The sequence below is a fragment of the Thermobia domestica genome, chromosome 6, assembly GCF_964235325.1.
Source record: "Thermobia domestica chromosome 6, izTheDome1.hap1.1, whole genome shotgun sequence".
Taxonomy (NCBI): Eukaryota; Metazoa; Arthropoda; class Insecta; order Zygentoma; family Lepismatidae; genus Thermobia; species Thermobia domestica.
In genome coordinates this window covers 131,070,129-131,088,142 of record NC_137459.1, presented here as the reverse complement: position 1 = coordinate 131,088,142, position 18,014 = coordinate 131,070,129, and the positions used below count along the sequence as shown (strand labels likewise).

Sequence of the window (18,014 nt, the reverse complement as noted above, 5' to 3'; positions counted from 1 at the left end):
GAATTAAACGTGAAACACAATCTGTTTTCCTGCAAGCAATGAGATTTTATCAAGTCACAGAACATACCCTTTCGAAACTAACATTGACTAACCCTGTCGCTCTTTAAGTTGTAACTTTCGTGAAACACAGTCCTCTACAGCCATTACTTCACTTGCTCAATATATGTAGTTCCATCTTTGAATGATGATCTTCAGAGTTACAATGCTGTGGTACCTAAAGCAAATGAGAGGATAAGGAAAGCATTGAAGGCTAATGATTTTAAACAGGTTAAAGTTGGCCAAGTTATACTAGAAGCTGCGTTGAAGAAGACCGAAGAGAACAAGTAATGCTTGGGAAGAACAAGGAATGAGCAGAAAAAAGTTGAAAGTAATAAAAGAAAATGGCTGGACTACTTATCCAAATTGTTACAGAAGAAGAAGATAAAAATCAAAAACCGAGCCAGGCGTAGAAAATACAACATGGATGGCATGTGTCAACCAACTTGAAGTTTTTCGAATTAGTCAATGTATAATATGGTAATTCTAGTCTGCGCTGGAGAAACAGTATAGGTCAAAAAAACAGGTTTTCAGGAGGCGATTTTTTATTTTACTAAGCATAAGTATGAATTACTTATACTAACAGTACCAAGACGCGATTATTCAACTCACGTTTAGAGTTGACTTATACCAAGTTAACTGGAGGTAGAGCATGACACATAGATGTTCAATTTTGACTTACCTCATTTTGGCCAATTTCTGACTTACTGTTTCTCCTGCGCAGTCTGGAATTATTAAACATTATGGAAAATACAACGATGAATAATCATTATGCATATTGCGAAACCACCTCACATTTATTAAAAAACAGTCCAGGTGTGTCAGCTTGTGTAGGTGTTAGTGATACTTCTTAATTCTACATGTTCACAAGAAATTCCTTTTTCCTTACTTCTTATCATTAAAGTCACTTGAATTTCTGCTGTCATCTCTTCACCTTGTATTTAAAATAAACATTTATTATGACAGACTTTATTTAGTACCCATAAATCTCAGTAATTGTTATATTTTGTGGTTTAATTCATTTGACTGGTTTCGATTTTTTTTCTTTAGGTTATCATTTTGAATATTTAAGGCAATAATTGTGAATCGTAAGGTGAAGTATGTTTCTATAATTAAAATTCAAAACTATTGGATTGAAGTGAATACACGTATGATAAGCGTTGAACAAAGGTAGACAATAAAGCTTCCCCATGCCTGAGTGGTTATGAGATCGCCTTCGCTGCTGGAGATCCAGGTTCGATTCTCGATATGAGTAAATGTGGTTCGGATTCCAGGTTAAGCTGTGGGTTCACGTCTCATATAGCTGTAGTTGTGGAAGTGGATGTTAAACTCCAAACGAACGACTGGAGATCTTTTCTCTATACAAGACTGTGCCAATTATCCAAATTTCTAACTATAAATTTTTATACTTTTGCTCCTTGAATATATTTTAGAAGCTTTTTGTATAGTCTAATGGAACATTGAGAACCATGAACTTTTAAGGTCAGTTTTTGGTTATCATCTATATATTATTTTCCTGACATTTCGAACACTGATCGTGTACACGACATACTATGGAAGGAGTCAGTAAGAACAAGATGGGATCTCTTCCCGAATTTTGATCCTGGAGATCATTCAATAATACCGTATTCTTCTCTCTTCAACCGAAGGTTAGTGCACAACCTGGAAGGATTGAGTTCAATGTATATTATCTTGTAGTAATTTTATTTACGTGTACTTATATAATAGTTGCTTCTTAATGTCCAGTTATTGCATTCTTGGTCTTCCACGCAGGTTCAATCTTTTCTTCTAGCAATATGCTATTCCATTCTAAACGACGCATTAAATGGAAAGTTGTCATATTTCTTTTCTCTGTTATGGTCATATTTCTTTTCTCTGCTGTGGTCATATTTCTTTTCTCTGGTCCAAATGTGTCTGTTTTCTATTCCTTCCTATAATAATAACAGCATTGTTCTTAACATTATATCTCGAATACCTCCAATTTTCTTCTTTCTGTTTCCGAAGTATTCATGTATCTGGTCCATAGAGAGTAACACTCTACCCAAAGGTCTTAATTTATTCCTTAATGCTATCGATATTGATGTCAGAAAGGCTTTCTTTTTGTAAAGCCTTGTTTTGCTTGTGCTGTCTTAATTTCCACGTCTTGATTTTCGGTTACACATGTGTGAATATATACTGTATACTAAACAAATGCAACTGTTGTAATTCTTTTGTGTTCTTTCTGGGTAAAAATTTACAATTTAGCTGTTTTCATAGTATAGTTTTCTTCCTTCCTCTTTAAATTTTTGCATTGTGGCTAAATTATTCTACTAAGAGTAAGATTTAGATTTGCTTTGTTGCAGTTGAATAGGGACGTCAGCAGCGAGGCTACATGTCCCCCTACTAAGTATAAGGTTTCGTACCTTCTGAACTAGTGATGAAGTTGATAGCCCCTTCTTCCCATGTTTTACTCTATTGTTAGAATTTCGTATCTTTATAATTGATTGATAAAATAGCCCATTTAAATTAATTATTCTTATCCCACAATTAATCATAGTCTTACTCTATAGTGACAGTAACATATAGTGCCACAACGTAGCTATGATCCAAAAAGAATTATTGACCTCTTTCTATGAAGTCAGCTAGATAGACAGTTTTACCCTTGATATATTTCTCAGCTGCTTTCTTAACTTTTGTAAACCAATTATCCGTCACCAACTCTACAATTTGTACATTCCATTAAATTTCAAAATTTTTACAATAAATGGTGATTTATGATTCAGCTTCCTTTTCTACTTTAGAGCAAGTTTTATTTATATTAATAATTTACTGCCTACAAACTTACTGCTTATATTAAATTCTACAACATTGTGTGTGTATATTATAAGCATTTTCGCTAGAATGATTCATCAGATAGAGAGGGAAGGAACTAGGGAGAAAAGAAAACAGTTGAATAAAAAACAGAAAAAAATGACTGCTTTACTATTTTCTGTAAATAATTCATTTTTTAGAACACAGTATTGATGGATTGATTTATTTGTCTTTTTGTCAGCAGCGAGAGTATATGGGATAAATCGAACAGTTTAAATTGGGGTCTTAATCACTCCCATCAGGAAGAGAACCCAGAACCTCCTGTACCGAAGTCGCACGCGTCAATATTTTTGTATAAACGCAATAAAACCCTTGTAAATGTAACCCGTGTAATACGAGTACACATTACGTTGTCAATGTTTCATTTTGTCATGCTTCCGTTTCAGATTTTCCGGTACGTTTGGTAATATTTTTATTTGCTGATCGCCCGATCCAGCGCTTTCAGATTAACATGCTTCTATTTCGTCTTTTCTTATTACTCCTTATACTTGGCTTTATGATTCATGTAAGCTTGTTTCATGTTGATTTCCCTCTGAATCACAGTTTCTTGCATTAGCTTATACTTGTTTCTTTTCTTCTATTCATCTTCATTCTGCCCATTGTATTTATTACGACTGATTAGTTTCTTGTGTTTTGTTCTTGTAATAAATGTAGTCTCACTAATCCTTTGCAATTGTATGTTAGCCTGGCCTTAGCCTGGCCCACGCTAAGACTAACTCGCTCACTTCCTCTAGTCACTGATTTGAAGCTGCTTCGCCGTGCCGGGAATAATTTATCTACCGATACACGACCAGTGGCGGATTACCAAATAAGCTCACTAGGCATGTGCCTAGGGCGGTAACTCTTTGAGGCAGCAAATCATTTTTCCAGTATATCAAAAATAATAGCCAGAAGTTTTTTGAACTATTTATGTGAATGAATTTTCTTGAATATTTACACTTCACAACACTGTTATTGAAAAAGTTACACAGCTAGTTAGAATTTTTATCTCCAAACCTTGCACCAAAAACTTTTAAGAACATACTTACTTCATCTATATCCATTATAAAAGTGACATCGACATTTTCTGTCTAGCTATTACCGGATAAATTTTTGAACGCAGCTATAAGGAGTTGTTAACATGTCACTTTTACTAAAAGGTGTATTCTAAAGGGAGGGAATGAAATGAACACCAAAAATAGAGATCTCACAAGTCACTCATTTTAAGGAGATGAACTCCATATATAAACTTCTTATTAAAAAATAAATGACATGTACCCCAGCAATTTCAAAAATTCTATTTTTAAGAAAGAAGAGGAGAAATTTCTAAAATATTTTTAATTTCCCATTTGCTATACATAAAATGACTTAAGTGAGGAAATTATATTGGAAAAATCCTTTTCTGAACATAGTACTTACCTTGAGGGTTTATTGTTTTTTATTTTTATTATTTATTGTGCTATTTCGAATAAGAATCCGTATGCTAAAGTAAGAGAGGAATTCAAACTTCAAAGATAGAGTATTTCAGAAACTCTTCAAGTTAGGAAGATGAAACTTGGTGTATAAACTCCTCATTATACTTCAGTAATCCTCATTATAAATGAGCTGAAACCTGTCCCAGAGTTGTCGAAAATTTCACTTTAAGGGAGAAAGCGGAACACATTCTAGACGTCCTGTCCATGTTTTAATCTATGTTTGCCTTATCATCATGGAAAACTACTGAATCATTTGAAATGAATTTTTAAACAAAGCACTGTTATCAGGTCAGGCTTTTATCGTTTCACTTTCAATATAAAATGTAATCCTAAAGAGAAAAGTTAATTACGCCAAACACAGAATATCTTACGAGCTCCTCATGTTAGGAAAATAAAACTTGGTAAATAAACTCCTTACTACAAAAAGTAAACATACGCCTCAGCGTTTTTGAAATTCTCGCTTCTAAAGAAGTAGTTTCTATAAAAATGACATAGATCATGCCTGTCTTATCTTCACGGTAAAACATCTGAACAGCGTGAAATTAATTTTTAAATGTAGTTAGAACTGTATCGAGCTTAGTTTTTATCATTCCACTTTCATTAAAACGCGTCTTAAAGAGAAAGAGGGATAAAAATGTACGCCAAAAATCTTAACGAACCTTTCATGTTAGAAAGTTTAAAGTCGGTTCTTACTAAGAACATAAGGTCACGTGCTTCTGTTTTTCGAAAATTTCGGTTCTAGGGAGAGGAGTGTCAAGGAAGCAATCTCTCTCTCTCTCATATATATATCCACATTGCCTGGCTCATCATCATGAGAAACACATTTTAGAAAGGTGCTTATTAAGTTTATGCCTAGGGGCGCCGAGCAAGCTTAGTCCTTCAATGATCACGACCAATAATAGAATTGTGTACACTTAGTTAATATTTGTTATTATCAATGGTTGGTTACTTAATTTGTAACCTCTGCCAAACTTTTTTTCAAGAATTACGTTTTCATAGTATAACATGTTGCAATCCTTTTAAACTGTTACCCCGTCGATAATTTTCCTCCGCAGCGGTTGAATTGAAGCCATTATGGTTAATTCTCTTTATTATACTTCAAGTACTTTATCACTAAAATTATTGGCTAGGTTTCCTGAAAAGGATATTTCTTCCACTCTGTTGCTATAATATCAAAATTAACCAGATTGTCCAATGCCGTTTCATATTGCCCTTGTCACCTTCAGTGGTAGTGTGTTAGCCTCGGAAGTATATCAAAGGTATATTATGCATCCTTTTCGTTGCCGATCGGGCTTTGACTTTACGATATTATGTAAAATGGTTAAACTGATCACACCAATAGCGTATGGTGCCTTCAACAGTGCATTGATTAATTCTATTCTTACTTCTATATGGTTGACGTCGAGTGAACTAATTTGATATGTGTGCTTTTGGTATTGCCTATGCCCTATTGATTTAGGTAATGCAGCTATCGAACCGTTGATATTGTTGGCAAAAGTATCTATATCATACGCTTGAACATCTATAACTAGCTGATAATCTCATTAGCTAACTAACTAACTAACTCTATGGCCTATGGAACCCGGAGGTTCAGTGCCGCGTTCACCAAAGCTCTCCACTGACTTCTATCCTTAGCTAACTGCATCCAGTTCCTACTTTGTATTCCAATCTCTGCGAGATCCATCTTAATATTGGCCTTCCATCTGTGCCTAGGTCTTCCTAATGGTCGTTTTCCGATTGGTCTTCCAGTCAAGACTTTGAAAGCATTTCTACTTTCTTCCATTCTAGCTACATGACCCGCCCACCTAAGCCTCCTAGACTTCACGACCCTAACAATGTTGGGTGAACCATATAAATTATGTAGTTCCTCGTTATGAAGTTTCCGCCATTCCCCATTCCCGTTCCTCTTGGGTCCGAATATTCGTCTCAGGATCTTGTTCTCAAATACTTTCAGTCTATGTTCTTCCCTCAGAGTAAGGGAACATGTTTCGCAGCCATACAAAACAACAGGCATGATTACCGTTTTGTATATTTTAAGCTTCAAATTCCTCGACAGAATTCGCGACAACAAGAGATTTTGAACCGAATAGTAACACGAATTCCCTGCTTTTAGTCGACATTTAATTTCTTCGTGAATATGATTTTCCTCTGTTAACACTAATCCTAGATATTTGAAACTATCCACTTTATCAAAAGTATTACTTAATATTTTAACGCATCCATAATTTGTTGTATTCCGGTCCCGACGCATTTCCATGTATTTAGTTTTATCTGCATTTACTTCTAAACCCATGTCCCTGCAAGCGTTTAATAAGATCTCTGCATTTCTTTCTATTGTTCTCCTATCATCACCTATTAAATTTACATCATCAGCATATGCAATATCCTGATGAATACCGTTGAACTCTAGGCCCTGGTTGCTATCTTTGATTTTCCTTATAGCGTATTCCAGAACAAAGTTAAATAATAATGGCGACAACGCATCTCCTTGTTTCAGGCCATTTTCGACGTGAAAACTCGTGGACAAACGTTTTCCTACCCGGACTTTACTGTGGGATTCATTTAAACATATCTTAATTAATCTAATTAGCTTTCTCGGTGTATTGTATTCCCACTTTTTTTCGTGTATTTGGCGAGTGGTAAATATTTGGTCGATAGTTGATCGATTCCGTCTAAATCCGCATTGATAATCTCCAATAATTTCATCTGCGTATGGGGTCAGTCTTGCTAATAGAATATTTGAAAGGATTTTATAGGATGTTGACAGAAGAGAAATGCCTCGATAATTATTACAGTCGGTTTTGTGGCCTTTCTTGTGAATTGGAACAATGATTGATTCTTTCCACTCTTGTGGTAATTCTTCCTTGTTCCAGATAAGGAGAATGAGTTTGTGTATCTTGTTCCACAATTTTTCGCCTCCAGCTAGAAATAACTCAGCCGGAATTTCATCTACACCCGGAGATTTGTGTTTCTTTAATTTCTTTATAGCAGTTTCTACTTCTATTCGGTTGGGTTCTAGAATATACGGTTCTGCGGTGTGTATCTCCTTTTCTCCACGCACACTAGTTTTCGGTTGCGTGTTAAGCAAATCGTCAAAGAAATTTTTCCATCTATTTAAGATGCTATCCGTGTCAGTGAGAACTGTACCGTCAGATTTCTTTAATATATAAGCACGAGGTTGATAGCCTTTCTTAAATTCGTTGATTCCCTTATACATGTCCCGGATGTTTTTATTTTTACTATTATCTTCAAGTTCCTTAATTTTAGCTTTCAGAAAATCGCGTTTCTTTGTTCTAAAAGTTTTGGAAGTTTCCCGCCTGATATCTGCGAAATTTTGTGTAGTTATTTCATTCGGATTTTGTAGCCAGCGTAATTTTGCCTGTTTTCTCTTCTCTGCTAGTTTTATGCATTCCTGGTCGAACCATGGTTTGTTACTACGTATTTCTGCGTGTCCCAATTTTTCTTTTGCTGAAATTTTAATGCTATCTCTAATTTCAATCCAGGTATCCTCAACACTAGTGCACTCCGAATCTTCTAAAGCCGAGAATCTATTCGAAACTTCAATCTGATATTTCTCTCTTACCTGGCTCTCTTCTAATTTCTTTAAATTGAATCTCTCGATTTTCGGACAATGAATATTACCTTTATTCAACGATAACCTCTCTCGTATTATCGCTGCTACCAGGTAGTGATCAGTGTCACAATCAGCCCCTCTAAACGACCGGACATCAATTATGCTAGATTGCCTTCTTCTATCTACTAAAACGTGATCAATTTGATTATGTGTTTTCCCGTCTGGTGATGTCCAAGTGTATTTATGAATGTCGCGATGTGGGAATTTTGTACTCTTCACGATTAGGTTTTTGGATGTTGCAAAGTTCACGAGTCTAACACCGTTGTCATTACTTTCCTTATGCAGACTTTCGTTCCCTATAGTCGGTTTGAAAATATCCTCTCGTCCTACCTTCGCATTAAAATCCCCTGGTAGAATTTTCATATGGTATCTCGGGAGTTGGTCAAATATCCGTTCCACATCCAGTAATGGTCTTTTGTTGCAAAACAGTGCACACCCACATGTCGCTTAGAGGACGGTGCTATCTTTCCATGAGTTACAGTATAAAACTTCCCAACCCATTGTATTCTTCTAACACCTCTACCACTCCACCACCTCTTGTTATCTGAATCGCTGCTTGACAAGGAGGAACTTGCCTGATGACCGGGCGTTGCAACGCGCGGTTGAGGAGGTCTTCACATTGCCGATGCAAGAATTATTTAGTCGTGGTAACCAATCGTTGACAGAGTGAATATAGAAGTATGTGGCTGCAGCCAGAAACAACTAAACTAACCAGGTATTGAAGTTTTCATATTTTTGTGCCTTCGAAAGTAACACACGTCAGAACATTTAATCACACTCAACCCAATATATTCTTTATTATTATTTTCTCTGGCAGTAGAAAAATAAATAACATCATAAGGCTTGTTTCTTGCTGTTACTCTTCTGGTTCTAAATGTTTTTCACGCATTTTGATCGATTTATTTATAATACGTATTCCAGCAAAATACTAAATAAGGTGAAAGGAGAGTTGAAAATAATGGAAAGTTAATATATCACTTATTTTAGGATTTCAGAACAGCATTTAAATTTTCTGTGTGCCTGTGAGTTGGTGCTATTTACTTTAAGGAAATATGTAGTATTGTTGAAAAGTTCAATAAGCATTAGAGGACCATGGTACTTTACATATCTTTGTGCTTTAAAAAATTAAATAAAATCTTTAAGTTTTACGTTCCACGGTTATGCCGGTTAGGCTAAAGGAGACGGTGATGATGAGAGATGAGTGAAATGGTGGAATGAAGAAAGTGGGAGGAAACGGGAGAACCCCGAGAAAACCCACGAGCACGGTGTTTGTCCACCACAAAGTCCACACGACGCGAGTTAGGATCGAACCAGCGACCCCAAGCACCGGGGGTGAACGCTCTACCACTGAGCCACCGCGCCCCCTGTGCTTAAAAATTTCTATAAATTTATGTCTTTCTCTCCTTTTGTTGAATCGAAGTATTTACATTGATTTAAATAAAAACATATTTCTATTACTTTAATTCAGCTTAAAGTAATATTCCTTATATTGTTACATTTGCAGATTAGTATGACAGACTGTAGGCGAGAATTATTAAATTTGTATTGTTGTTTCTTCCTGCAAAATTATAAAAATGAAATATACTTAATCATCATTAAAAATTTATTTGGTTTTTTTTTAATACTTGAGCCATCTGAACGAAGATTGTCGTCTCATAAAATAAAATTTGATTTTTCATGCACACTTCTACGTTCAAAATAGGCATTCCGCACACAAGTTTGAATTTCTGGAATAGCAAGTAGACGGACAATTAGAATAATTAACTTCTACTTTACGTGATTGTTATGCGTCAAATAAAATAGTTCGCACTGCTGTGTTAAGCGTTAGTTTTGAAGTTAAATGTCTTTGATCAAGAGATATTCAGTATGTTACTAATTGAAGAAACCAAGAAATGAGATCAATCTTTTAAGTTTTTTCTTTTCTTTTTTAATACGGGAATGACCTATTGTGAACACTTAAGACCAAAAATACTTATTATTGTATTTATATTCAGTGTCTGTACTCTAGCTGAGATTTGCCCAAACCATTTACACTCCCAATTTTCATCAGATGTTTTTACAAGTCAGTGGTAGCTAGTGATGACCAGTGCAGTCAATTTGTTGTTGTTTTGCATCACTTTTCTGCTGTAAGAACAGTAACAGTAAGTCACGTAAATCGTTTCGATCAAGTTTCTGAACAGTTTTTATTCTTATGATCTCGCTCTTTTTGAAGTGTTATATGCAGTCGAAATATTTACTTTTCTAAATTATCGTGCAATTTCAATTTTTTGTATGCACTTGTTTTGGAGCTGTATTTCACTTTCAACTCTAAACTTGTTAAATGGAAGAATTTCTTAGTAATATCAGAAGGGAAAGTAGATTTGTCATGCCCCTTTACCAAACGTGAATATTGAGCAAAATTTCGGTTCGACTTTGTGTAATAAGTTCAAAGCGATTCCAAACTATTGGTTAATAATATATGATAATTTTTAAAATTTTGAATTGCATATAACATGTAAAAATTGTTTAGTAATGAGTGAATCACAACACATAAGTTTCTGCATGTTAAGTTAGTATGTATTTGTTATAGTTCTGGTTTAAATTGTGGTTATTTAAGTGTATACTACTGTGAAGTAATATTTCCTAGTGTATATATGTAAATATCTAATTTTTGTTATGTATACTTATGTAGTTCTAAATATTAATGTATCCATATGTTCTAGATGTAAGTGGTGCAGTTCACTTGTGACCCTCATTCATTAGTATTTACTTCAGTTGTTATCCATGCAGGTCAGCTTTCCCTGACAGTACAATGAAACAAGAAGCTCATGATGATGGATATGAAACAAGTGGTGATCTTGATATCAGGGTACAAAGTGATGGACAGAAGTTATTAAGTCACATTCAGGGTAATATGGGTCTTAAACCCGATCCTCCGGATGACCCTTACAGTTTTGTGGATGATGACCCTACTCCACCACCCCAAACACGAGGCCCCACCGTTATTTTGCAACCCATTCCAAAGAAAAGAGGACGTAAGAAAAAGCTGAAGCCAGAGGAGGAAGGGTAAGATAATTTGGAATGTACTCTTGTCTCTCGTTTGTTACATTCCTTAGTAGGGACAGTTCCTATAGTGCTTGTTGTTCTAGAGAAAGCTTCAGCAAATTCCTGTCTTTTTTTATTTTAATTTGTTCGTTTTCTTTCGATATGACATATCCTGTCAGTTACATTTTTATTTTCTTTTTCTGTTGTGTACGTCGTTATAGTAGATCTTATTCTCGATACTGTTTACAAACTCGATTATATTATTCTGCTCTTTGACGTAGAGTAGCATTTCGATTCATTAGGAGGACTGACTTGTTCCGTTATTAATGTGTTCGTGATCACATCGAAATTTGAAAGTGTAGGTATAATGAAAGTGATGTTAAATTCGTCGTCTGTATTCCTGAAATGTATCTGGTGAAATAATCACGTTCTCTGATATTGGATCAAGACATTAATTTGCCTATAGTACTTATTTTTTCTTTCCTTAAATTTCAATGCGTGTGCATGTAATTGTATACCTTACGTGATCCTTACAGAAACATCGCATTATATGATACTTTTTTCTTAAACTTCATAATTAGTCAACTTCTTGTTAAATTTTCAGTAATTGATGAGTGCATATAAGATCTTTTAAGATTTCGAGAATCGTAAAGCACACATTGTTGATTTAAAATCTCTATTCGTGTGATAATCTGTTGTGGAAAAGTTGTAATTTTGGCATTCCAAGTTGAATTTTGGTTTCATTTTTTGACGAGTATTTGTAACCACACATCCGAAAATATGTTATTATTCAATAACTTCTGCGTTTTACTTTAATCGTACGTATATCCTGGTTCCTGAGAGTTGAGTCGCCTTTGTGAAAGATTTACGTCTTCGTATATGAATCCAACCAAATCCTGTAAAACATATTTGTATACATGTGTTTATTTTAATTTTGCCGTTGCTAGGATGTTTCTGTAGAAAACTAGGGTTCAGTCATATTTGCAGGATAAAAAGAAGTCTAGTATAATGACTAGTTTCTTCACTCTAAATACAGAACACTTCCTGTTCAGATAAGCACGTTGTGTGTGTGTCAAGGAATGTAATACATATCTATATAGCTCCATTTTTACCAGTTATACTTGACTTACCCTTGACACTTAGTAATTCGGTTGCTGTTTAGTTTTATTAATTTATGTTGCAATTGTGCTGTTCACATTCTTACTGTCTCCACCATGTCATTAATAAGCCATATCTAATTTACTTCGGTAGGCTCTTTATATTAAACCCTATTGGGAGGGAAAATATAACTTGTATCATCATAACATCATTTGTAGCATATCCGTCAATCATGTGCGGTAATTAAAAGCAGTTATCATATTGAACAACAAAACATGTACAAGAGCAAGTAGTGGAGAACGCAAAATTGGCCTGCTTTTTAAAAGCTTGTGGATAAAACTAATTTTATTATTATTTTTTTTTTATGTTTTAAGTTTTTATTTTCTTTATATCTATCGCCTTCTAATTTGTTCATAATAGTAGTTCTTAGCATTTGAAAATTGTAGTTTTATTTGTAAACTATAAAATTTTAAAATAATATAAATGTTATTTATTCTAATTCCTTATCTGTAAACAAAAATCTCTACAAAAATATCTAATCACTGTATATATATATATATATATATATATATATATATATATATATATATAATTTATGTTGATAATTTATTTAAAAACGTCCGTAGAAACTAAAGGAACTGGTCGAAAATTGGTACACAAGAACGTTAAAGTAGATCATCGTGATTCCAACATGATGTGTGTGAGATACCCCAACACGTTATCCAGAGAGTTCATAAACATACCGTATTCACATTAATATCATTTGTAACCAGGCCGAGGGGCCATAGCAATAGCTATTAGGTCAGATAGCCGATACTACAGACACTGAATGTCTGTCTGATACATGGTTTCCCACGCTTGCTGAAGATCTTGGAATAGATAGGCGATGATTGTTGCCGGCCTAGTTGGTGGTCAGGTGCAGTCGCACGTGCTCGATTGGGCTTAGGTCCGGAGATCTTGCATTTCAGAACAGATAACGTATACTGAGAAAATTACGCTGGGTTATCCTAACAGTGGCGACATATGTTATCCTACTAGAAGACTGAGTTCAGGTCAAGTCGGAGAATAGGATCGGTGATGACGAATGTATGACGCACTAATAATATTCCTCTAAATGTAGATAGAAGGCGAGAAGGAGACGCAGCTTATTACCCCGTACCAAAATTCCATGCAGATCCTTCATGGCGAGTGTGAACATACTGGATCTGGAGTTTCCTGATCACTTGCATGTCTACAAGCACGCATACGCCGTTGGGTCCGAGACACTACCGATTTTCACTGATGAATACCATCACTCTCCATTCGCCTTATCACTGCAATATATCATGCCACCACTGAGTTTATTGGCGATGAGCAAGGATAATCCTGCGAGAACGTAGCCTCACCTCGAACAATTGATCATTTGCTATTTACGCTCTCATATGAGGGAGGACAAGCACTGTAGCTCTGATTGCCTGGCAGTCTCTGTTCTATCAATTATGATGACTCGAACGCCCCTTCTGTCCAGGCAGACACATTTATTTCCTTTTTTGCGCCCACGCTTGAAGTCACTTAATTGTTCAAAAGGTGTTTGCTGGGGTCGTCCTGACATTTGAGACACAGTGTGAGATTCGTACACAAATGTACCCTCTCAGCTGGTCTAGTAGTTGGGGGAGGGAGGTGACTGTCTGGTTCGGGTTCCGGATTCGATTCCAGGTGAGAGAGCCATGAAATTTGAACGCGTTACGGTCGTTTGGATTCCTCCTTAAAATGTAGGCCCACGTCTCATATAAGCAGGTGCTGAAAGCGACGCTGAACTCCAATTCAGTGATACACAAAGGTAGTCGTCATATTTTCCGATGACGTACAAGCTACTAGCAGCATGCCTTGTACAGACACTACGATCGGCCTGGCTCTACAGACATACATTTTGTGATGTGAATCTGACGATGTATATAGTATGCTCTGAGGTGCGTTTGTACCAGTGTGTAAATATTAATAGTCGTAGTTTTTGCCTTAATCTTTTCATGTATTTAATTTTGTCTGAGGGTTAGTATTAGTTTTCGTAATTTTGAAGAGTCAACGTTCAGTAAATATAGACATAAACTTTGATCTGGACTTAATGTCATTCAAACATATCATCCAATTTCTGAGTTCCATATTCTATACAGTTCTATGATAACTGAATTTTAAATATATATAATGTAATGTGATTACAATTTACTTCAATGTACTATGCATGGTTAGTCAAAAGTTGCAAAATACATTTTTTTTTTTTAAGAAGAAATACTTTTCTGGAATGGGCATTGAAAATAGATACTGGCAATGAGTCATGATCGCATGAGGTCGCATTAAGCCACCGTCTTGAATCCGAGTACATATCTAAAAAATGTGGCTTACCAAACAGAATTTTCCAAGAATTCATTCTTCTTATTATTTTGAATACTTTTATTAAATATAACAACAAAAAAAGATACCCTATTATGTTTGTATATTCATATACGTTATTAATTGAGATTCCTTGGCTGTAAGTAAGTATTTACAAAAAATATCGCACTTATTTTCGTTCAGAAAGAAGTAACCAACCCCAACGGTAGTATATTAGAGTGAGTGAATTCTGTTAACAACGATATATATAGGTGAAAACTCATTTAAAATCACTCGTAGGAATTCAGTGAATCTTGCCGTGTAACTCTCCTTCGTTGATATAGTCCAAAAAAGGTACATGGTGGAGTGTACTGATCAGCTTGTTGGGAGTTTTTGGGCCCCTTTTTCTAGAAATCATGGTAATCGAAGAACGTCCTTTTCTACTTAAGCTGCTACTTATTAGTTATAAGTCTGCATTATGTAAGAATTAATTTTAGCAAAATGCTGACAATGACTATTGATACTATATTAAAAAAAGAAAGAAGAAACCTTCCTGGTAAAGGATATTTTGAGGGCGATCTTAAATTCATCTTAAATCTTGATTATGTTAAAGATTATTCGTATGGTATATCAATTTGAAAGGAAAAATATCAAAAATGCAACGCAAAGGTTTATTTGAATATACATTGAACTTTAGACATTCTTAAATTTAAAATTATAAATTGTAAAAAAATAAATAAAAAAATAATCGTTAATCAGTGATCAAATACAACCATAAAATATAAATGATATCTTACAATATATCGTATAAGGGTTTTTATGATTAAGGGTCGTTAGGACTTCGCCGTTGTATTTGATTCTTGTATTCAAATCAATGTATTTAATGTGAAGCTACATTCAAACATTATTTGCCTTTAAGGTGTCTGTCATGATGGTTGTTTACCTACCATTTAATTCGTTTAAACATGTAATTTATCAGTTTCATCTTTAATAATACAGTGTATTGTTGGCTTGTTTCCTAATGTGTTTCCATGTAATTTTACTTTGACACATCTGAAACAAATAGTTTAATTTAAAAGTAGGGTTAAAACTAGGACAAAATAATGCATTTCAAGGAAAATTCTAATTTGTTCGATTTATTGCATTTGAATAATTTCAGTTGAAAGTTAATATTTTAAGATTACGGCTGTGACGAACATTCAAAGTACATATCAATAGCTATTTAATAGTATCTCCTATTCAGTCTTTTAGCATCTGTTTTACATTCGTTCTTTAACTATTATTATTATTATTATTATTATTATTATTATTATTATTATTATTATTATTATTATTATTATTCATAGTCGTATTGATGTTCCGAAACGTCATCTAAGTCCAACCATTGGAGGGTTATGTCGTGTAATTTGGATGGTAAGGGAATGCAGTATACCAGGCGAATTACATGGTGTTTCAAAAGTGTTAACATTTCGTAAAGGTTCGGTGAGGCGTGGCCCCAAGCAGTATGACCGAAAGTTAAAATAGGTCGTAGAAACGCTTTATAAGTCTTTAGTAGGACAACCATACTTAGTCTCCAAGTCGTGCCAGTACGGCGGTGCAGTAGGTTTAACGTAGTTGAAGCTTTCTGAATCATTTCCTGAAAGTCAGGCCCAATGAGTTTCGAATCGAACGCTGTACCATGATTTGTAGGTGCAGAAATAGTTAGTTGTAGGAAACACCCGTCAACAGATACGTAAAGATTAGCAGAGTTTCTTCGTACTTCTACGTTTGGTTGAAGGAAAACAAGGACTTTCGTTTTCTCGGATTTAATTTCCACTTTCTGCTCTTCTTCTTTGATTCAGACAACACAACGGATATTTCCAACCTATCCAGCTGGTCGAATAATTGAAGTCGGAGCTGATTATTCTGAGCTTTTAAGACAGTCAGTGAGATTATGTACTCTCTGTAAAAGTTGTTCACATCGCTGTTTCTTTAGTCTTTACACTAGATTTATTTCTTTTCCATAAATTCTATTTCGATAATAACTAAATGTGCATTAGTGAATATTTCTGGTTTTCATTTCTTTACGTAATATTTGGCTCCTATTTATCAAATTATTTAGAACTCGCTTTATTTTGATATAACTAAAAAGAAACTCATTCTGTCCTCCAATAAATTCACGATTAGGTTTACAGTTCTATAGCCATATGGGAAATATTTTCTCGAAGTTGTTTTAGTACTGATTTAAAGTATTGGTGATTGTATCCGTTTCAGTAATGTATCTGGAATTTTGTAATGGGTGGAGGATTTAATGGAAATTTAGAGAAGTGCAAGTAGTAAATTGCCTGGGCCCGCGTTGGCTCAGTGGTAGAGCGTTCATCTTTTGTGCATGGGGTCCCTGGTTCGATCCTAGGTCGCGCCAAGTGAACCGTGTGGTGGACAAACACCTTGAGCGTGGGTTTCCTCGGGTTCTCCCGTTTCACTCCACCATTTCATTGATTTCTCGTCACCACCGTCTCCTTTAGCGTAGCCAGCAAAATCGTGGGACTCAAAGGTTTCAAATAAATTACCTGTAAAATATACATCCTCCCACCCAGAATTTGAAAAAACTCGAGTTAAAAACACTCAACCCACATAAGCTTTTTTTAAAGGTGTAATTGCTTTTCTTCAATTTGCTTAAGTGCTTTAGGGCAGAAATGTTAAAATGTGATGCATATGTGAAGATAACATCATTCTCATAATTTACGTAATTTGTCTGTTTACTGGTAGGGAAAGGCTTAAAAATTTAACATTTTCTATTATATTGGGTGATAACCTTGGTTCTGTATTGTTCAACATTCATTCGTTTGTGTGTTTATTTTCGGTACCGAGGCTATATGAGACATGAATCTACAATTTAAGGTTGAAATCCCGATCCATCGTAATGAGTTCAATACTCTTCCACTGGGAATCGAAGCCGGGACCACGGACACCAAAGGTGAGCGCTCGTTAGTTAATAAACCAGCATGGATGGTTGTTCAGCGTTTGAATGTATGAGAAAGCAGCTTTTTTTTTTTTTTTTTTTTTTTTTAATGTCATCTTCTACTAAACTCAATCAACTTTCCCTGTCCGAAGCCCAAGCTGCGTTCAGAAAGGATAAAAGCAGTCGAACTGTTTTCGTTTGATAGTATAGTGTAACCTGTCTTATGTGGGCCACCCTCGGTCCCAATAAAAACTGGCCAACTAATAGAAAATAAGTGTATTTTAGAGTAATAACAATAATAATAATAGATCAAACATAACATTCGCATTTCAGATGCAATTATTACCTGCGTATCAATTTGTATCTTGTAAAAATATTGTAAAAGCTCCCTCGTGGTTATATAGTTAGCGTACGCTACTTTGGTGCGGGATACCCAGTTTGATTCCCGGTGAAAGCTCATGTGGTTCTGATTCCACGTTGAGCTCTAGGTACCCGTTTCATATAGCCTAGGTACTAAAAGGGATGTTAAACTCAGAATCAACCACCAAGTAATACATAATCAGAGTAAAAATTTGTGTACTCACTGAGTCATCCAAGCAGAGTTTTCTTACCTACAACATTGGTAATTGTA

The 18,014-nt window shown here is 35.1% G+C and overlaps 1 protein-coding gene across 7 annotated transcripts in view; it reads left to right on the top strand.

The window, feature by feature from the left end:
* The window catches only part of Tdg (Thymine DNA glycosylase), a 126,670-nt gene that overhangs the window by 26,009 nt on the left and 82,647 nt on the right, over window positions 1-18,014 (top strand). For 3 of the 7 annotated variants that reach the window (XM_081762108.1, XM_081762104.1, XM_081762105.1), the window contains exon 2: window positions 10,729-11,019. The exons of 2 other annotated variants lie outside the window; for them this stretch is intronic. In XM_081762108.1, the coding sequence (XP_081618234.1) occupies window positions 10,729-11,019 (291 nt within the window). The remainder of the gene's footprint in view (window positions 1-10,728; window positions 11,020-18,014) is intronic. 2 more of the 7 variants (XM_081762106.1, XM_081762107.1) reach the window with 1 other exon arrangement.